General features: G+C 53.3%; 2 protein-coding genes across 2 annotated transcripts; one reads left to right on the top strand and one right to left on the bottom strand.

Moving 5' to 3' along the window:
* Positions 1-1,286: 1,286 nt before the first annotated feature.
* On the bottom strand, positions 1,287-10,110 carry ECHS1 (enoyl-CoA hydratase, short chain 1). Its single transcript, XM_087823996.1, has 8 exons — positions 10,020-10,110; positions 8,660-8,857; positions 8,022-8,149; positions 7,125-7,224; positions 5,758-5,862; positions 5,165-5,284; positions 3,526-3,593; positions 1,287-2,686 (listed from the first exon to the last, which is right to left on the bottom strand). The coding sequence occupies exons 1-8, from the start codon at positions 10,105-10,107 to the stop codon at positions 2,621-2,623; spliced, it is 873 nt and encodes a 290-aa protein (XP_087680122.1). The 5' UTR covers positions 10,108-10,110; the 3' UTR covers positions 1,287-2,620.
* Positions 10,111-14,220: 4,110 nt separating this feature from the next.
* Positions 14,221-19,968, top strand: PAOX (polyamine oxidase). Its single transcript, XM_087823995.1, has 7 exons — positions 14,221-14,404; positions 14,864-15,350; positions 16,402-16,601; positions 18,025-18,277; positions 19,038-19,150; positions 19,300-19,457; positions 19,676-19,968. The coding sequence occupies exons 1-7, from the start codon at positions 14,221-14,223 to the stop codon at positions 19,817-19,819; spliced, it is 1,539 nt and encodes a 512-aa protein (XP_087680121.1). The 3' UTR covers positions 19,820-19,968.
* Positions 19,969-21,480: the final 1,512 nt, after the last annotated feature.

The raw sequence follows: 21,480 nt of genomic DNA, 5'->3' as shown, positions 1-21,480 counted from the left end.
AGGGATCATTTGTTATGCAGCAATAGCTGACTAACGCAGGTGGCTCCTGTACCCTGTGGCACTGCCCTTGGCCTCCAGAGCCCTGTGTCTGTTCTCTCCCAACCCTCTCCCCCCACTCAGGCTGTGGGGCAGACACCAGCACATGTGCCCGTGAGTGCACTGGCCTGGTCAAACCCTCGCTTAAGAACCCACCACCAAACTCATTGCCCAGCCTACAGATGGGCTCTTGCTGAGCCCCAGTGGGCCCTTAGCCCTCCCTGCTCTGCCTCCTCAAGCCTCACCTTGGAGGGTTGCCCTGCTCACCTGCCCAACTACCTGAGTACTCACTGCTGCCTGCCCAGCAGGAAGTGGCCTAACCCACTGTTGCCCTGACAGGTGGAACCATCTCCACAGAGCAAGTATGATGGGGTAGGACTTGGGGGCAGGTGGCAGCCAGCAGGGCCTCACCCCCCCTAACCTCAGCCCATCTGTTAAGTTGCTTTGCTGCATGCATCAGTATGGAAAACCAGTGGGGTCCCCGGAGTGCCTCACCTTGGAGGGTCTGAGGATGTTCTGAGGCTTGGGGGCTCTCATCTAGGGCAGTTACTGCCCCTTCACCTGTGAAGCCCTCCCAAGTGGTAGGAGGACATGGGTCTTGGTCCCATACCCCAGGACTTGTGTGACTCTCCCACTGGATGTTTATCTGAGAGCCTGGTTTAAGATGGAGGGTCCAGAGTTCTGAGCTGGGCTGTGATGTGAGAATTAAATGGCAGATGTTCAGTGGGGGCAGGGGTGGTTTCCTATAACTAGGGTCACTCCGTCACCCAGTGTCCTGTGAGGTGTCTGACACTGCACAGCAATCCAGGGGATGTGGCTGGCCCTCCTAGAGTCTGAAGCCCCCAGAGGGACCTTGGTACATAAACTCTGTCTCCCATAGCAAATGGCACTAAATATGACAGCCACCACACACAGGTCTGTTCAGGCATCTCCTACACAATGCATGCAGCAGCTCTGATCCAGGCCTGGAAATGGGATTCAGATGCAAGTAGTCCTGACATCAGTCTTGGAGACTCAGCCAGCCCAGCACTGAGAAGAGGCCCTGCTGACATACAGCCCGAATTCCCACTTGCACAGCCCTGCAACGTGCAGACTCACTTCTCACAATCTCAGATATGCTCCACTTAAGAGCAAGGTTTCATGCACACAACATTCACCAGTGTTATCAGTGATAGTTCCGAAAACTAAGAAACTGGATGCAGTCTAAATACTCAACACCAGGGAAAAAGTAAATTAGCCAAACATACCAATATCATAAAACATTCCAGGGCCATTTAAAAGAATGCTAGTAGGAATTCTATTCAGCAATGAAAAGAAACTATTACATGTTGCGACCTTGATGAACCTTGAAAACATTATACTAAATTCACAGAAACAGGAAGAAAGTAGTGTAGAGGTTGTGGGGTGGGTGGGGGGTGGGGAAAGGGGAGCTGGAGTTAATGGGGATACAGCTTGTTTGGGTTGAAGAAACAGTTCGGAGGTGGACGGTGGTGATTGCTGCAGGACTCTGCAAACACACTTAATGCCACTGAAACGTACATTTTAAAATGGTTAAAATGGTCAATTTTATGTTATACATATATTACCACAATTAAAAAGAATTCTAGTTCAGCGGGCGTGGTTCAGCAGTTGAGCATTGACCTATGATCCAGGAAATTGAGGTTCAATTCCCGGTCAGGGCACATGCCCGGGTTGCAGGCTCAACCCTCAGTAGGGGGCGTGCAGGAGACAGCCAATCAATGACTTATCATTGATGTTTCTATCTCTCTCTCTTCCTCTCTCTGAAATCAGTAAAGATAAAAAAAAAAAAAGATTTCTAGTCAAAGAAGAGAAGAGGGTGCAGCGGTGTGACAGACACAGATAATGAGTGTGCTTTGCAGAGGGTGAGCATGGAACCCCATTTCTGTAAAAAGAAAACTGAACTATATATACACTTGTGCATGTGTGTGCGAGCACGTGTGTGCGAGCATGGGTGAGTGAATGTGTGTGCACGTGTGGACATGTGTAGGCACCAAAAAATCTCTAGAAGGCTGCATGCCCGTTAACAGTGTTTCCCTAGGAGTGTGCCAGGGGTGGCTTACTTTAAGGACTTCTGTGTGAATGTTGTCACTTATAATGACAAAAAAAAAGTTTAAAGAATTGCTAGGATATTCAACTTTAGAGAGAATTAAAAGAGAAGGGTAATGTGACTTGAAGCCTGTCATTTAGTGAACAGTAAGTCTCTTTAAAGAGCCACCAGCCAAGCCTCCCCTGAGTCACTTTTACCAGCTCTCAACCACAGGCAGCCAAACAGGGGACGTGCCCTGCCTGAATGCAATGTGCTGTACAAAGGGACAGTTTGGCACTGAAACATCTCTCAGTTTCTAAATCAAGTAAAAACTTAAATACACTGAAGGCTCATGAGTGGAACTGTTGATTAAGAAGCTCAGGTCAGAAAGCGAACATGTTCCAGACACTGATTCTCACGACCCAGCACCATCGAAGAGAAAGTGCACGTCACCTACACTGCCCTTTAAAAGAGAGTTTATTTGTTCTAAAACTATTTTTCCTTTCAATGGAGGTTTTAAGGCTGAGGCAGCAGTTCTTACTGGTCTTTGAAGTTGGCCTTTCTCTTTTCCACGAATGCGGTCATCCCTTCTTTCCGGTCGTCCTGGTGGGAGAGAGAATAAAGCTGAGCTGGACGTCACATATCCTAGTGGGTCAGGCACAGGCTCTCCACACTCACAGGTGGGAGGACAGGGAGGATTCCGGAAACCCCGGAATGGTCCAGATCCCCTGACTTTAGAGTAGGGCCGGCCTGGGAATGGGTGTTTTTACACCCCCCCCTCACCCCACGATGTTCACTTAGGAACCACGAACGTGTGAGTCAAATAAAGTCTCATCTACTGAGAACCTCAGATGCACGCTATCTGAATCATTTGCCAAATCATCACCTGGATTCAGCAGTACCCAGGGGTGTCACGGGGCAGGAACCTACTCTACCTCTGCATCTTTTCCTGTGTGTACATGTGTGTGTGCACATGTGTGTTCACATGCACGCACACACACACAGGCACACACACATCTTCACTTCCTCAAGAGCCAAAGCAATTTCTTATCTTTCTTTCATAAAACACATATATATGACCTGGTAATAAAAGAGATGAATTTGAATGACTGTTAGAAGAATGATTTTCTTTACATCGCTGGCAGAAATCCTAGAAAACATTGCCCTAAACCCCATTCCAAGTGACTGGAGTGACAGGAAATCATGGGTAAACAGACTGCATTTAAGAGCCAATTCGGAAGTGCTCTCGTGATAGGAAACGGCCCTGGCTCCGTCTGTCCTTCTGAACTTCCACACACTGATCGAGCCCCCGACCGAACTACTGGCGCTAGCAGCTCTGACCAAAGGGGAGTGGGGCTGGGCGATAAAATCTACGAGGAAATTCTCAGCAGCATGTATGGCTCGAAGATGTGAGAGTCTTTACTTGAATGTTGTTTACTCACGGTAGCAAAAGTTGAATAGAAGAGTTTCTTTTCCAACTTATTTCCCTCTGTTAATGTCATTTCAAAAGCTGAAAAAGAAAACCCTGCTGTTATGGAGATGCTGAAGCTGGGAGTACTTCTCTGTGGTGACAGGAAAAAGTCTCCACAGCCCCTGTACTTAAACCTGATTTAAAATGTGGCCTGGGAAGCCCTGACCCCCCAGCTCAGTTCCTCTCCCGGAAGAGAGGGCGAGAAACTGCATGAAAGGTGGAACGTAAACTGTCCAATCACAGAGGATCTGAGGCAGCCCATAAAATTGTACTTTAAAAGTATTAAAGGCCCTGGCCAGGTAGCTCAGTTGGTTAGAGCATCTAGATACACCAAGGTTGCAGGTTCCAATGCTGGTCAGGGCACATACAAACAAAACAACCAATGACGCATAAATGAGGACAGCAGATCAATGTTTCTCTCTCTCTCTCTCAAATCAATAAAAATTAAAAAATAAATTAAGTATTAAAAAACAATAATTAAGGCCCAGCCAGGTGTGGTTCAGAGGTTGAGTATCAACCTAGGATCCAGGAGATCACGGTTCAATTCCTGGCCAGGGCACATGCCCGGGTGGCAAGCTAGGAGCCAGTTCAATTCCAGGTCAGGGCACATGCCCGGGTTGCGAGCTCGATCCCCAGTCGGGGGTGTGCAGGATGCAGCCGATCAATGACTCTCTCATCACTGATGTTTCTATCTCTCTCTCTCCCTTCCTCTCTCTGAAATCAATAAAGATATATTAAAAAATATATACTTTTAAAAAAAAATTAAATTAAAAAAACACAATAATTAAGGATGAAAAGCAGAAAAGGGAACACTGTGCCAGAACAGAGTGGCCCTGGGCTACCCTTTTCTGGCAGCACCTAGAGCTATTTGTCCTCGGGGAGGGGCAGAGTCAGAGCAGGTACCATGAGTAGGGCCACCACCACCCCCCCCCCACAGTAGCAGCACCGCCTCTTAAGTGCGTGTTCTGTGCAGTCCCTGTCCTGCCACCTCACAAGTACCAGCTCACCAAACTAAGGCCGGCAGAACACCAGAGGCAGGACCATTTTCCTGAGGACAACTACAGACTCAGAGGGCACACGTCTGTCCCAGGCTCCTGTCTCTCAGCAAGCAACAATGAGCAAACGGACAACCTTAACTCAACGCTGCAAATAAATGGCCACATTAAAACTCTGGGAATTCTTAGTTGGAGCTGCTGCACCAGGGGAGTGCTCCCAGGGGGTCCAGGGAGCCTGCACCCCTTAGGCCAAGCTGCTGGCTATTTGCACAGCCCTGACCAGCTGAGGAAGAATCTCTTCACTCAGGCTCCAGAGGAGAACTGTTTCTCAGGAGCTGACTTGTTCCATGTCAGGCCTTCTCCCTGCACAGCCAGTGCCTGTCTCTGTCTGTCCCCCAGGATGACATATTCTTGGTCCCAGTACCAACAGGAGCTCAGAACATTTCAACAGAATTTGTGAGTGAGCAACTAGAAACTAAAACTCTACAAAGAGCCAAATTCGAAATACTGAGAATCCTAACAATTTTTGTCCAGGATGGGTGCCTAATTCAGAGCCTACCCCCTGAAGCTGTGCAGTCCTGGTGGCCCTCTCCTTCCTCCCTGGCACAGCCCTACCTGCATTCACTGATTCCTTGGCCATTGCTGATATAATTTTAGAATTGCTGGCAATTTTTTCTGCACACCGGATGGCTTCGTCGACCAGTTTCTCAACAGGAAAAATTTTGCTTACAAGACCTAAAACACGAAAAAGTGAACAACATGAGGAGACAGCACTGGTTATATTTCTCTTTGAGTGATGATGACACTTTGAGAGCAGAGGTCTTTCAGGGTGTTAACAAGGGGCTACAGCAACACAGGAAAGGTTGCACCCTGTCCTCAAGGTGGGGCAATGCTCTCAGCTGCAACTATAGTCACTCGACTCTGACAGAACCACATTACTCAGTGGCGGGGACAGGGTGTGCCTGTCGGGTCTCAGAGAATCCCCACTGCTTACGTTGAGCTTTAGGAAATGCCTTGGTTTAACATTACTCTGTAACCTGTGTGTATGTTTTAGCTACTCTTTTTACATACGGGGTGTCAATAAAGGCAGCAGTCCCCTGGGTTGTCAGGAGCCCTGAAAGCACTGTGCTGATCACCTACAGGAGCAGCTGGAGGCACCCCTCCCCTCTCCTCATGAGAGGGCTCTATAGGGCAACCCTGGCCTGTACCTGCTTCCTTGGCTTCCTGGGCTGAGATCCGGTCACCAGTGAGGACCATCTCCATAGCCAGAGACTTTCCGACAGCACGGGTCAGCCTCTGGGTGCCCCCCGCACCTGCAAGGACAGAAGGCTGCAGATCACAGCTGGCTCTGTGGTCAGTATAAGCCAGGATGCAGACACACTGCTGGAAAGTTCTGAGGGGCTAAAAATGGGCCTCTCAGGTGGGGCAAGGCGGCCAGCAGTGGGGGAGGCAGGAGACCCGAGAAACCCTGGGGGGCCTCCTTTGCATGCTCAATCCCCTCTACCTGGCACCTCAGTCTCCTGCATCAGCACCTCTCGTACATGAGTCAGATTCCAGACAGATCACAGAGCTTGTAGTTTCCAGCCTCAGACCCAGCTTGGGGGGCAGCCTCTGAACTGACCTGCTCCCCTCAGGGTCTGAGCCCAGAGCAGGGCTCCTGCCTCCTGGGACATTCTGAATGTCCCTTTCTCTCCCAGTGCTCTGTAGGTGCCCAGCCAACAATACTCCCCTCCACGTGCCCCGACACCCTCCCAAAAGCTGGAAAGAGAGCAGTCTGCCCAATCATCTGCCCCATGGTGAATCCAGGGCACCAGGGCAAGTCAAGGAGCCCACCTGAGGGAGACAGCCACAGTGCAACAGACTCAAACCTCTGGCATTGGGATGGAAAGAGGCCAGTGATCAGCAGAGCTCATGCGGGGCTGCCCTCACCCTCAGCCAAAGGGATACACTTTCCTGCCCACCCTGTCTGGCTCAGGAGATACTCTGGGCAGAGACCTTTGGGGGCATAAGCCTGGAGTCTTGATTAGGTGGACCCCAGGGGCAGAGGCCACACTATTTGCCCACTGCTCCTGTTGACCTCTGTGCATGGGGGTCTGATTACCTGCTCTGCTGAACTTGGGTGAGGCCATAAACTTGCTCTGGTCACTGGAACATGAGCAGATATGACATGTGTCACTTTGGGCACAAGCTCTCAGGGCTGGCCCTTGGTCACCATGTTCTGAGCTTCTAACCTACAAGGACCCTAAGCCAGTGTTTGGTCGCCCCTTCCGAATGGCATCGGACACAGGATCTGGTCATCACCCAAGGAGCTGGCATAGCTCCATGACCCTCATGGCCTGGCCATCTCTGAGTGCTGTTGTGACCACTTACACTTAATGTGTTAGGAGGCAGAGGGAGCAATGGGCACAGACACACAGCCGCCCATCCAGTGCTCACACGACAACCCCAAGCCCCTTGTCATGTGCAAGCTGCGTGCTTCTGTCTGTTTCTGGAGAAGCCCTCAAGCCCCTACAAGGCGGGCAGACTCTGGGAAGCGACCTGAAGAGCTTAAGCTGGAGATGTCACCCCTCTTTACCTGGGATGGTTCCTAGTAGGATTTCCGGCTGTGCAAACTGGGCTTTCTCTCCAGCATAAATGATATCACACATCATAGCAAGTTCACAGCCGCCACCAAGCTGCAAAACATGAGGTGTCACCCAGGGGACCCAGTCATAAAATCACTCTATTTGCTTATTTAAATATTCTAGTAAAATGAAACATAGTCTGGGGTATAGCAAAGATTAACACAGTGGTGCAAAGTTAGTTAAGTGTTCCCATGAATTACCTACAAATGACTGATGCTGGCCACTCTCTGTAAAGGGCCAAACAGCAAACACTTTCGGGGTTGTGGGTCCTAAGGTCTCTGCTGTGGGGGCTTGAAGGCGGCCACAGGGAGTGAGCAAACCAATGGGCGTGGCTGTTCCAATAAACTTGAGTCGCTGACCCTGGCTTACACCAAGGGAGCCTTATTAAATAGTCACAAATTGAAATGCTCTCATCACTTCTCTTCAGGCTATGACAAACCCAGCAACTCTGAGCAGTTTACACACCTGCAGGAGACCCTGATGCACCAAAGAGAGGACACAGAGCTTTCAAAGGTAGCTAAAGAGGCTAGTTTATATTGCAGCACTGGTCAAAGTCATTAAAACTGTACAAAAAGCCAGCATGTGCACCCTTAACATAGGAGAAGAGAGAAACATTCCAGGGAGTCACAGGGGTCACTGTGAACACTGGGGGATCAGCTGACAAAAGCAGATGCTGAAACACCTCCTCTTCTTACAGTCCTTGGCTTGTTAGCATCGAGTGGGAAAGGTCTACTAGTCTGGGAACTAGACTTAGGCCTTTTCAAAATAAAAACCGTTTATATGTCATACTCACAAGTTCTAGTCTATAAGGAATTCTGAGTGAGAGGGAGACTCAGGCTGACACTCACAGCATAACCATTGACAGCAGCTATGACTGGCTTCTTGACCCGGGTGATGTGGTCCCAGTGGCTCAAGAACCCAGTGGAGTAACAGTCCTGGAATCTTTGGTTCTGCATCTCCTTGATATCGGCTCCAGCTGGTAGAAATGAGGCCCCAGTTACCAGAGTACAAAGACCCCAATAGGCAGCTACTGAGTGTCCACCATGAGCAGGCATGAGGGCTCCTGGGGATACCTGGTTTGTGCAGTGATGGACAGTGGCAAGTCGCTGTGATACATGTTCAAAGAGGTGATACAGAGGGACCATGAGACAAGAAACAGACTAGAAGTGGACTCAGAGAAGGCTAGGTTATTCATTAGTCACTTGAGCCCTCAACACACAATACCTAACTATGGAGACCTGAATCACTTTGAATAAACTTACTTTGCTGGCAGAGCACACCTGAGTGTTAAACATACCGAGCACCTCATCCAGGCAGTTCCCCAGCCCCTTTCCACTTTACATGTAAATAAACCCCAAGCTGTATGAGGTTTTCTGACCCTACCTCAGATATGTAAGTCTGTTTGCAACACCACACACCACGAGCATGATCATGGTCAGACCACCCTTGCACACCTGGGTGACCTGCCACCATGCTCCCACCACACCTGCAAATGCCTTCTCCCCGCCGGTGAGGACGATGGCTCCCACGGCTGGGTCCTTCTCGAAGGCCTCCAGCGCCTGGTTGAGCTCCGTGATCAGGCCATCGCAGAGTGCGTTGAGTGCTTTGGGGCGGTTCAGTTGGATCAAGCCGACGTTGTGGTTCTTCCCCTTCTTGTCTGTGATGATGTACTCAAAGTGAGACCCTGGGGCAAGAAGAAAATAGGAGATTTTTATTCATATAGGCATCAAACTGGGGGGATGTACCCTCATCCATGGACACAGAGATCCCGGCAGGGTTGAGGGACTCCTGACCAGTCCCCGGCGGCTGCCACACGCAGCTCTCAGCTACATGTGTGGCCTCTGTACCACTTTCTGCTTCCACGGATGTTTGAATCTTTCCTATGTTAAAAAAAACGGCAATGGCCAGGCCAGGCGTGGCTCAGCAGTTGAGCGTCGACCTAGGATCCAGGCGATCGGGGTTGGATTCCTGGTAAGGGCACATGCCCGGGTTGTGGGCTCGATCAATGACTCTCTCATCATTGATGTTTCTCTCTCTCTCTCTCTCTCTCTCTCTGTCTCTCTCTCTTTTCCTCTCTCTGAAGTCAATAAAGATATATTTTTTAAAAAACACGCACAAAAAAACAACAAAAAACGGCAATGAACAACAGCCCACAGCAGCCTTCTTTCCATCAGCACGAGACCTGTGATTCCACAGAAACGAGGGAGGAATTCGTTCTTTCAGTGCCAACTGGGTGAGGGGAATTGAGCTGTGACCAGAACAGAGCTCTGGCCTTGCTGAGTGGAGTGCACAGTCTGATGGGCGGCACACACGGGCACAGATGACCTTCCATTGCCCGGAGGACACACCGCTCAGATTTGGGGGTGCTGGAGAGGAGGAGGGTTAACGTGAGAAGACAAAGGCGCGCGTCTGCATGTGCAGTGGCTGCTGTCTTGGACGGTAACACGGGGATCACAGTACCTACCCCCTGGGCTTCCTGGGGAGTAACTGGAAGAGCAAGTGTTCGGCCGCAGCGTGGCGGTCAGAAGACCCAAACCGATTGCTGATTACAGCCAGGGAGCAGAAGCGGAGGGTCAGAGAGAACTCGGGGTGACACCGACACGACTTGGTACTGGGTGGTGAGCTGGAGGCAGGGGTGAAGGAAGGGGGCCGGGCGGCGGGCGGGCAGGAGGCGGCGCGGGGCGGGGCGGGCGCCCCCTACAACTCCAGCGGCGCCTCCCGCACACCCCCTTCAAGGCAGGTAAACCCAGCGGACGTGCAGAGCCAGCTCCAGACGCGACGTGACCCGACCGAGGCCCAGGGCTCAGCGAGCTCGGCGCTGTGGCGGCGGCCCCACCCGCACTCACCCGAGGCGAAAGGGCGCAGCGCCGCGCAGCCGGGTCGGGGGAGCAGTGGGACGCGGGCCCGCAGCAGCAGGACGCGCGCGGCGGCCATGGCGCTCCGGGGACGACTCGCCCCGCCCGCCTCCCGCGGGCCGCGGAGTCGCCCCCCGGAGTCGCCCGGTGCCGAGCCACTCAGGGTCCGCCCCGCCCATAAGCCGGCATCGCGAGACCGCGCCCCTATCGCGAGATCAGTCCTGGAGACTGGGGCGGGGCCTGAGCCGGATGGAAGGGGAAGACAGGGTCAGGGGTTAGGACGAGAGTCGTGGGGCGGAAGGCGGGTCGTGGTGTCGCACTCTCTCGCGGGTCTGCTGCTGCCCGACTCCGAGGGGTTGGAAGTAGCCCTGAGACCGCTGAGCGCGTACCGGTCGAGCCCCGCACCCTGGGGGGTCTGTCCGCGCGTGGGACCCGCGCCCCCTGCCGAGGGCCGCCCCGCGTCCCGCCTGGAGGCCACCCGCCCGCCCCGCCGAGCCCTGCGGCGTCTAAGTGCCCACGGGCCCCCCTCGGCGACTCGGGCGGACCCAGGCTCGGGACGCCCGGCGGCGTCGCCTCCTCGCTTCTCCTGAGCAGAGGTGGTTGCTAGGTCGGCCCTTGGCCCTTGCCCCACCATTTTCCCGGGTGTCTGCGGGCCAGGCACGTTCCCCCCACTTCCCACGTGACCCCCTCCAGCCACACCTGGAAGCCGCACACAAGCTGTCGGGCGCACAAATCCAAACACTTTAGGGAAGGCATAGGTTCTGCAGCCCCTCAGTGCTGGCGGGACACAGCCTCTGACCCTGAAATCCACTCTCAGGATCAACAGCTCAGGCCCCAGCACTTCCCTTCTTTTACCCCGCGTCCTCCATGAAAAGCAAGCGGCTGTCTGTAGCAACCAGGTACATTTGCGGTGGGGAGAGCTGAGTGCTTAGACAAGGGAAAGACAGACATCCCTTTTCTGTCCCTCTGCCTGTCTTCCTCATGGCCCAGAGGTACTCATGAAGTAGTGCATTATTCACAGCAGTTGTCCAAGGTGACTAAGGAACATTAAACAATTCATATCACTCTGAAATTTATGTATTTATAGGTCTAAATGGAACAGGCACGAAGCACAATACTGATTCTTTATATTGGCAACTAGATAGCTATTGAATACTAGATTATGAATAGTTTTATTTTTACAAAAATAAGAATTAAATTTTAATTAATGAAAATACTTATTTAAATAACACTTTGAACTCAATAACAAAAAGATAAACCAATTTAAAAAATGGGTAAAGGGTTGAACAGACATTTCTCTCATAAAAACATATAAATGGCTAATAAGCACACAAAAAGATGCTCAACATCATTAGTCATTAGGGAAACGCAGATCAAAACCACAATGAGATACCACTGCATACCTACCAGAATGGCTGTAATAAAAAGGACAGGCAATGCTAAGTGTTGGGGAGGGTGTGGAGAACCTGGAATCCTCGAACACTGCCAGTGGGGATGTAAAATGATGCAGGCACTTTGGAAAACAGTGTGCCAGTTCCTCAAAAGTTAAACATAGAATTATCATGTGACCCAGCAATTCCATCCTTAGGTATATACCTAAGAGAAGTGAACACATATGTCTACACACAAATTTGTACATGAATGTTTATAGCAGCATTATTCACAAAAGCCAAAATGGGGGGGGGGATTGTCTATCAATTCATGAATGGATTAACAAAATGTGAGCTATCCATACAATGAGTACATGAGAATATACAATGGAATATTATTTGGCAATATAAAGAAATGAAGTGTACTGATTTTGGTTGTGTAACATTGCTTTTTCTCGAATCACCCCCTACTTGCATCCAGGCCTTCCATCCAGGTGTGGTCAGGTATGAGTGGGACCAGGGCATTTTTACGCCTTGGCTTGTGTGAGCCACCATGGGGAGACAGGTTGAGCAGGTACTCAGCCAAGTGGTCCTTGCCTTCCTGAAGTAGGATCATGTCAATCAATAAGAAGAGCTGGGGGCTGAACCAGAATGAAGCTGGAGTCCTCTAGCCCCTGTTTTGGCAGGGTTCCTACTCAGGAATGGTCAGGGTGGAATCTTGAACTTTCTAAACAGGCCTATGTAACCCCTTATCCTGAACTTTACAGGAAAAGGAGAGGAGATGATGACCCAGAGGAGGTGAGAAAGAGCCTGAAATCTTGGAGGCTGTCCCAATTCTGGGAGATACCAGGTGCCTGGGGCAGAGCATCATCCAATACCTTGACTAGGGCCAGTTGCTGGGTGGCCACTGGCAAACTGTAAAGGGATATCAAAGCCGAACACATGACACAGGGTAGTTTCAAAGGAGACAGAGCCAGCCAATGGCTTGAGGACAACACTGCCATTGAAAGGTGGGTGCCAGCCCCCAATCTGCCTTGAGCAGCCAGGGCCTAGGCAAACAGGCCTCTTTCACTGCAGGATGAGCACACAGAGGTGACCCTCACAGCCCCATAGGCTGTGCAAGGTGGCATTGTGCTGCCAAGTCAGGGACAGTGGGCTGGGCCATGTGGGCTCCACCAGGAGGTTGATTTCAGGGCATTCACCCAGGGCATACCTGTGAGAGACTGAGACCAGGTATGCAGAGCTCAGGACCCCAAAGAGTCTTTAATCTGCTGGCTGAAGTGTCCCTAGATGGTCACATTGACAGCAGCCCAGTGACAACCCTGGACTTCAGCTTTGCTAAACCTTGGGGGAACAGGGCCCAGGCCTGTAGGAGGAGGGAGCTCCCACCCAACCAGACACTGCTTCAGACAGTGAGGGATGAAGTTTTCCCCAAAGGGAGGGCTGACCCCCCTCTGCAAACAGATGACACTAAGGCCAGGGTGGCTGCACTCCAGACAGCAGTTTTGCTGGATCTCCAGCTGGCACCTCTTTCTTTCTTGTGGGATGTCAGGCTGAATGAAAAAGCCAGGGGACAGGTGGTCAGCTTTTTGGAGAGCTGGTCCTAGGCCCAGTGCTTTAGCCAGAAGGTGATGCTGCTGATCCTGGACCCACCTCTGAAAGGTCTCCTAGGTCACCGCGGCCAAGACCCTAGGGTTTCCTCCCAGGACTTTGTGCTGCTTTTGCCCCCACCCAGTGATGTGCCTCGGTCCGGTGGGCTTCTCCAGACACAAGGTGCACCTCGGGGGACCAGCCCTAGAAGTTCTGGTGGTCTTGAACTCCAGCCCTGGCGCTTTCCCTGCAGGACATCGATGCAGTGTGACTTCCAGGTAGTCAGCGAGCTCCTGCAGAGGAGGCAGGAGTGCTGGGTGGGACGTGAGAAGCCCAGGGCCACTGGCCCAGCTAGCGGCAAAACTTGCAGCGAGCAGCACACAAGCCACCTTCTGCCCCTGTGGGTCACTGCCGCGGGCCCTTACTGGTGGTCGGCCGTGGGCTCCTTGACCTGTCTGATTGCCTGAGTGATAAGCTACAGAAAGTGCTCAGTGTGGGGAGACAGGTCAGGCTGGAAGTCTGGGCATTCTGCAGGGATCTTCAGGCTGCTGCAGGCACATGGCAGCACCTCTCCCAATACCCTTCTTTGGAAGTGCGCACATCCCTTGCACTCACATTTCAGTGGAGAAAACTGTCATATACTTATTGTCTATTTTCTGCCTCCCCCTACTGACCTCCATGAACCTGGGCTTTTGTCCATTACTCAGGGCCGAGTCCTCAGCACATTTAATTATTCGAATAGGTACCTAATTCTCAGGCTAAAGTACTCAGATTCCTAGACCCCCTTCCACCTCCAGCCCGGCCAGGCCCCACCCCCTGACCGCCCCGCCCCCGACCGCCCCGCCCCGTCCGCCCCGCCCCCGTCCGCCCCGCCCCCAGACCGCCCCCGTCCGCCCCGCCCCCAGACCGCCCCGTCCGCCCCGCCCCCTGACCGCCCCGCCCCCCGACCGCCCCGCCCCCGTCAGCCCCTGTCCCCAGACCGCCCCGTCCGCCCCGCCCCCTGGCCGCCCCGTCCGCCCCGCCCCCTGGCCGCCCCGCCCCCGACCGCCCCGCCCCCGCCCCCGACCGCCCCGCCCCCGCCCCCGACCGCTCCGCCCCCGACCGCCCCGCCCCGTCCGCCCCGCCCCGTCCGCCCCGCCCCCTGGCCGCCCCGCCTGCAGCTGGTGCCTGGTCTCTGCACCACCCGCACCTCGCAGCGGCGGGAGCACGCGGGGACTGCCCAGGACGGCGCGATGGAGTCGAGCGGCGGCAGCCAGGGGGCTGCGGGCGGCGGCCCGCGGGTGCTGGTGGTGGGCGCCGGCATCGCGGGGCTGGGCGCGGCGCAGAGGCTCTGCCGCCACCCGGCCTTCCGGCACCTGCGGGTCCTGGAGGCCACGGCCCGCACCGGGGGCCGCATCCGCTCGGAGCGCAGCTTCGGTAACGGTCTCTCCCCGAACCCCTTCCCGGGGCCCCTCCCCGGCTCCCAGCCGGTGCCGCCCGGCCTCGGGCCCGGCCTGCGCCCGGGTTACCCGACGCGGAAGCCCTGCCCGGCCCGGCGTGAACCCGCGCCACGCCCCAGCTAACCACCCCAAGTTCACGGGCCCGGAAACGCAGCTGCCCGCAGCTGGCAGGGCCTCCCCTGCGGGAAGGTAACCTGCCTGCGCCGCTGCGGCCTGGTGGCTCCCGGGCCCCCTCCAGTGTCCCCAGGCAGCTGCCTTCAGGTAGGTCTGACCAGGCCCTTCGGTGAGGGACTGTGGTCCTCAGGGACCTGTGGTCCTCGGGCTGGTGTTCACAGCCTATTTGGGAAGGGCAGAGCTGGCTGTGATTCAGAAGAAGGGTTCAAGGGTCACCTTTGTGGGGACAGGGCCTCAAGGTGGCATCTCTGTCCCCTCCCAGGTGGTGTGGTGGAGATAGGTGCTCACTGGATCCATGGGCCCTCCCAGGGCAACCCAGTCTTCCAGCTGGCTGCCAAACACGGGCTGTTGGGGGAGAAGGCGTTGTCAGAGGAGAACCAGTTGATGGAGACAGAAGGCCACGTGGACCTGCCCTCCGTGTCCTACACCAGCTCCGGGGGACGTGTGAGCCTTGAGCTGGTGGCTGAGATGGGCAGCCTGTACTACAGCCTCATAGACCAGTCCCGGGAGTTCCTGCACGCGGCCGAGGCCCCCGCGCCCAGTGTTGGGGAGTACCTCAAGAAGGAGATCAGCCAGCGCGTGGCCGGCTGGACCGAGGCTGAGGAGACCCAGAAGCTCAAGCTGGCCATTCTGAATAACTTCTTCAACCTAGAGTGCTGTGTGAGTGGCACCCACAGCATGGACCTGGTGGCCCTTGCACCCTTTGGGGAGTACACCATGCTGCCTGGGTTGGACTGTACCTTTCCTGGGTATGTGTATGCTGCACCCGCCCAGTCAGTCTTCCATGTACCCTAGGCCTCCTCCACACTCCCCAAGCCCCCTCCATGCACCCCAAGCCCCCTTAACGCATGCCAGCCTCTCCCCACATTCCCCAAGCCCCCTCTGTGTACCTCAGGTGGAACTTTGGGAGGCACAGGAGTGGTGGTTGGGACAAGGGGGCCTTTTGTAATCTATTTTTTATTTTATTTTATTTTAAAAATATATCTTTATTGATTTCAGAGAAAGGAAGGGAGAGGGAGAGAGAGATAGAAACATCCATGATGAGAGAGTCATTGATCAGCTGCCTCCTGCACACCCCCTATTGGGGATCAAGTCCCCAACTGCAACTGCAACCGGGGCAATTGCCCTGACCAGGAATCGAACCAGCATCTCCAGGATCATAGGTCAATGCTCAACCACTGAGACATGCTGTCTGGGCTTGTCATTTCTTTTTAGAAAGTTGGTCATTTGTTTCCCTAGCTTTTCTCATTTAAAGAAAAGGAAATAATTATTTTCAAGAAAAAGTGATTAAAAGAAGGAAATGCATCTTGCAGTGCTTCCTTTCTCCCGTGTTTACGAGGCCCTTTATGTGCTAAGCACTGTGTGAGGGGCCCTTCCCTGTGGCAGGGTGGCTGTCCCCCCACCAGACACTAGTGAGACATCCCCAGGACTGTCCCCCTGGGCTCTCCCAGGTGTTCCCTCCAGGCTTCTGCCCAGGGGAGGGCATTCATGACTCTGAATGCTCAGAACCAGAGCACTGGGCAGACAGGACGGGCCCTCGTTCACTACCTGGGTAGCTTTGAGTCCATTGCCCATTCACTCCTCCCATTAACCAGGAGGCAGGTGTTAACATTCCTGTGGGCGATCAGAAGCCACAGGGTGGAGCCTGGCACAAGGCTCCCCATATCCTCTTTGCCCCCTTCCCAGCCTCCTCTGCTGAGCCTTGAGTGGGGACCGGAGCTGCCGCAGCTCCTTGGAAGGCTCTTCCAGCATCTTACCTCCAGGCGATTCCTCTAAATGCTAACACCCTGTCTCTCCCAGGGGCTACCAAGGACTCACAAACTGCATAGTGGCCTCCTTGCCCCAGGACGTGATAATTTTTAACAAGCCCGTGAAGACTATTCACTGGAATGGGTCCTTCAAAGAAGCTGGGTCTCCTGGCGAGACGTTTCCAGTGTTGGTGGAGTGTGAGGATGGAGGCTGCTTCCCAGCACATCACGTGGTCCTTACCGTGCCCTTAGGTAAGGTCACATTCCAGGCAGGTTTTCCTCCCTTCCCTGTCCCAGGCGCCCTTGCCTCTGGCTCTCTCCCACAACTCCATCCCAGCAGTCATCAAGGAAGGACTCAAGTACATGATCTATTTAATCCTAGAGCTGATGCTTTCGACAGAGGCTTTGAGTAGGAATTGGCAATTTGATAAAAGGTGGAGATGGTCGAAATCCAAGTTGTGCCAGCATTGTCTCATTTACTTTTGAGGCAGCCTGAGGAATTACCTGGCCCCATCCCCTGTTTGAAAAATATCAACAGAGATAAATTACTTAACTGCCCAAGTTCACAAAGCTAGCAGGTGCCAGAGCTGACGTAAAATGAAAAGTCTCCTCTGTGTCCCACAGGTGGAATCATACGGACATATTACCATCTTGTTCTGCTGCTCCTGCTCCGTTTGCTTCTCCCTCCCTCCCTCCCTCTCTCCCTCCCTCCCCTTTTTGGCTTAATAGATCTTTTTGCTATTGTTTCCACATCAGCACACACTATCCATCAGTTTTTTGTTTTTCTTTTACCCCAATGGCTTTGTTTATTCATAGTTGCCCATGCTTACTAAGCCCATGCTGCGATCTGTAGGAGCATTGTTATGGCTGTCCATACTGGTCACAGGGAGCCAGGTCCCCTGTCACACTTGTTCTTTACAGCCACATAGAATTTCCTTGTATGTAGGTATCATTGCTTAATATTACTTAGTATGGATGGAAATTTAGGTTGCTTTCACTTTTTCTGTTTCATGCGATGTTTGTATGTGCGTTTAAGGACTCTGGTGCAGAAATGTCTGTAGGATAAATTGAAGTAGGGGGACCTGAGTTGAAGATCTGGAAAGGTGGGGATGGCTGTGGAGGGTGTGACGACCCCTCCTGGTCCTCACCACCCCATGCCTTGCTTCCTGGGGGTTGTACACACTTTTCTCACTGAATAGCTAGTGAGTTATGTGCATCTTAAGGGATTGGCTTGTGCTATGAATATTTCATCCCATTTTTGTTTGACTTTGGGCTAAATTGTTTTATTCAGCAGATTAGTTTTTATGTAGCCCCTGATGAGGCCTGTGCCTCTTACCTCTTCTCCTCACGGATCCTGAGTAGTGTGCTTTGCCGGGGTTGAGAGGCAGAAGGTTCAGACGCTAGACTCCATCCTTACAGAGCATTTGGGGTGAGGCATGTGAACTGTCCCTGCCTGACCAGGTGGCCATGGGGCCTTTCATGTCCCCCCACTTCAGTCCTGGCCCCCTGAGGCTGTGAGTTCTGATGACCAGCCTCTCATGGGTTCTGAGTGGGCACAGTGTGTTGGGAGGCCTCTCTCTGACTCCTCTGATGGGGTCAGGGTGGGTTCCTGTGGTTGTTGATTCCAGTTTAGGAGGTTTATATGGTGTAAGTCAAGTCCAATTATGAATTCCAGGTTTTCTTAAAGAACGTCTGGACACCTTCTTCGAGCCGCCACTGCCAGCTGAGAAGGCAGAAGCGATCAGGAAACTAGGCTTTGGGACCAACAATAAGATCTTTCTGGAGTTTGAGGAGCCCTTCTGGGAGCCGGGCTGCCAGCACATCCAAGTGGTATGGGAGGACACTTCCCCCTTGGAGGACGACACTACCCCGCTGCATGACGCCTGGGTCAAGAAGCTGATTGGTTTTTTGGTCCTGCCTGCCTTCGAGTATGTACACTCCCCATTTCTCAGGCCTGAGTGCTGAGAGTGGCTGGTTCCTCGGCCTCGTTTTGGTCTAGGATCCAGCAGTGTGTCTATTCACTGTGAGGTGTCTGGAGGATTTAATGGTGGGGCTTCTGAGGGCACCCTAAAGCACTGATGATAGACAGACACCTTGCGGGACAGATGAGCGCCCACTGTGTGCAGCTTGTCAGCGTCCCTGGGGCCCAGAATGTGCTGGTGGACAGAAGGCATGTTCAGTCAGCAAGAAAGTATTTGCTGAAATTGTCAGGAAGGCGGGCCTCGTAGGTTACAGAAGTTGGAAACCTGGAGGTGTCTATATTTGGGAGGCAGTACTTAAACCCGACTCAATAATTGAATAAAACATCCTTATAAATTGTGGGATTATAGACCCACACTTGAAGGGCTAAGTTGTGTGGACCAGACATACATTTCTTTTGCCCCTTATGTGTGGAGGGGAATGCTGCTCGTACGGGCCATCGTGGCCTCAGTGCTGCTCAGGGTCAGCAGTGTCCCCACTGCTGATCTCACACATGGGCACAGCAGGCACCGTCCAGTGTGACAGAAGGACCCCCAGGAGCTTGTGGCCCACACTTGCAGCACCCTGACCCGAGGAAAGCCCCCTGGGGGACACTGTGTGGATGCTGTTGGCTCCCTGTATGGTGCCTGGGTCCTCGCTAAGAGACTCTGCGACAGGCGTAGGGCTGGGCCCAACATGGGTTGTCTCAGTGGTGTGTTCTTCATGTAGGTCTTCCCATGTCCTCTGCGGGTTCATCGCTGGACTCGAGTCCGAGTTCATGGAGACGCTGTCGGATGAGGAGGTGCTTCTGTCTCTGACCCGCATGCTTCGCCGGGCGACAGGTACTGACCGCCCACGGCCACGGCTCTACCTTGTGCTCCTTGTTGGCTAGTTTCTTTCATTTTAAACTGTTCAGTCTTGAAAATGAAGGCCCAATTGCAGATGTGGTAGCAGGAGTCCTGAGTTCACATGTGGCATCTCTGTGGTTCAGGGAATCCACAGCTTCCTGCGCCCAAGAGTGTGCTGAGATCTCGTTGGCGTAGCGCCCCGTACTCCAGGGGCTCCTATAGTTACGTGGCCGTGGGCAGCACCGGGGACGACATTGACCTGCTGGCTCAGCCCCTCCCTGTGGACAGAGGGAAGGCCCAGGTATGATGTGGCCCCTGGGCGGGAAGGCACTGGGAGTCGGCTGTTTGGGGCCGGTTTCCATGAGCAGCACCTGCCTTTATTTTGTGGCCACATTAGGGTGTGGGATTAGGTGAAGAACAAAGCCACACCCTCACCATCAGCTCTGTACCTCAAAGTGGAAGGCATATGGTTTGCAGCTTGACCCCAGCACCCCTTTCTAATCTCACCCTTCTCTGCAGCTCCAGATACTGTTTGCAGGAGAAGCCACACATCGGACGTTTTACTCAACCACACACGGGGCTCTGCTGTCTGGCTGGAGGGAAGCTGACCGACTCATCGCTCTGCAGGACCCCCAGGCGCAGCTACAGGGGTCCAGGGTCTGAGCCAGCCTGCTCTGCCCTTGCCGGGGGAGGCTGCCACCATCCTTTCCTCTGTTCAGCCTGGCTGGAGACTTGGGATGTATTGTAACAGGGCATAATGTTCTAAATCTTATTTTTTAAATACATGAAGATTCTTTTATTTAGCATGATTCCTCTTTCTTTTCTTTTTTTAAGTGTTTGTTGTTGTTACCCTCATCCGAGGATATTTTTTCTGAAGAGTGGAAGGGAGTGAGGAGAGAGAGGGAAACATCAATATGAGAGAGATGCATCCATTGGTTGCCTCCCATACCCGCCCCAACTGGTGCTGGGGATGGAACCTGCAACCCAGGTACATGCCCTTGATCAGGAATTGAACCCACCATCCTTTGGTGTGCTGGCCAATGCTCTATCCACTGAGCCACACCAGCCAGGGCTTAATGCTCTCATTTTTCATGACTGTCGCTGGGTCTGGCCCGAGCTGAGCAGAACTGAGTGGGAAGTCTTCCTGGAGAAGTGAGACACAGCTGTGACCAGCGCTGATGGCTCACACATAAAGTGTGTTAAAGCTTCTATGTCCAGAGTCTTCCTTATGCCTCAGGGCTGCAGCATCTGTGGCTTCTGCCTTCGGCTTGCCCCAGGCCCAGGTCATTGCAAGGCTCTGTGCCTCTGGTATGTGGCCTGCCTGCCCCCCTAGTCCCTTGGACTCTGGGTACTGTGGTTGGGTATCTTGACGGGTTTCTGAGGGCCAGCAAGTCCCCACTGGGAGGGCACAGGAGGCACCCTGTCCTGAGGATTTCTGGAGAGGAAATGAACAAACAATGAAGCCTCAAGAGTTTAGAGAGACAGGATAGCCAGGTGTGTCAGGGTGAGCGAGGGGAGCATGTTGGGGGTGCACTGAGCAGTGTTGGGGTGAGTGTGTTGGCACAGCACCTTATTCTTCCTGTCTTGGGTTAAATTACCCCTCCAAGGTGTCTTCCTTGCCCCCTGCCCCAGAGTTGTATGTATGTCCACTGCTTTGTGTCACTGGAGTGGTATTGCTTGTACAGTTGCAGTCAGAAAGCTGTGAGAGGAATCCAGACTTCAACAGGGTTTTGTTTTAGTTTTATGGTGCTAGAGCTATGAAACAATGCAGCTCCGATCAGATGGACAGGTCCGTATTATTGACATCCACAGTTTCACCAAGCCATGCGCCTTAGAGAGACATTTCTGTGTCCCAAGAGGCAAAGGCAGGACACAGGCTGCCCCCTGGGTGGGAGGTGGCTCAGTGAGAAGGGGCTGTGCGGGCTGGGTCCTCACCGGTGTCTGACTCATCAGGAGGCTGGATGGTCTCACTCAGCGGGGAAGCCACCTGCAGGGCTTGTCTCCGGGGGTGGGCACTTTCTCAGCCCCAGTTTAGAGCTGAGTGTTAGGAAGTTTAAGACGATCAAGACCACAGTAACGATGCTTTTGGGCTGAGAATCTGAGCATGTTGAATTTAAGGAGCTCGTTTCAAAAATTGCATCATAGTAATAGTCTTGTAACCCCATGTGCGGTTGAATAGTTGCTGAGACTATGTTCGTTCCTGGGGGTGTTGGGACAGTGAGGACTTCAGGCTCCGTGTATAACTGCAGTCAGCATTTGCAGAGTGTTTGTTACATTAAAACCTGGGGTGGTTGGAAAAGAAAAGAAGGATAATACATTTATAC

This window comes from Miniopterus natalensis, chromosome 14, assembly GCF_054644295.1.
Source record: "Miniopterus natalensis isolate mMinNat1 chromosome 14, mMinNat1.hap1, whole genome shotgun sequence".
NCBI classification, from domain to species: domain Eukaryota; kingdom Metazoa; phylum Chordata; class Mammalia; order Chiroptera; family Miniopteridae; genus Miniopterus; species Miniopterus natalensis.
The sequence above is the reverse complement of the archived record's forward strand: the minus strand, read 5'-3'. Positions and strand labels throughout refer to the sequence as shown.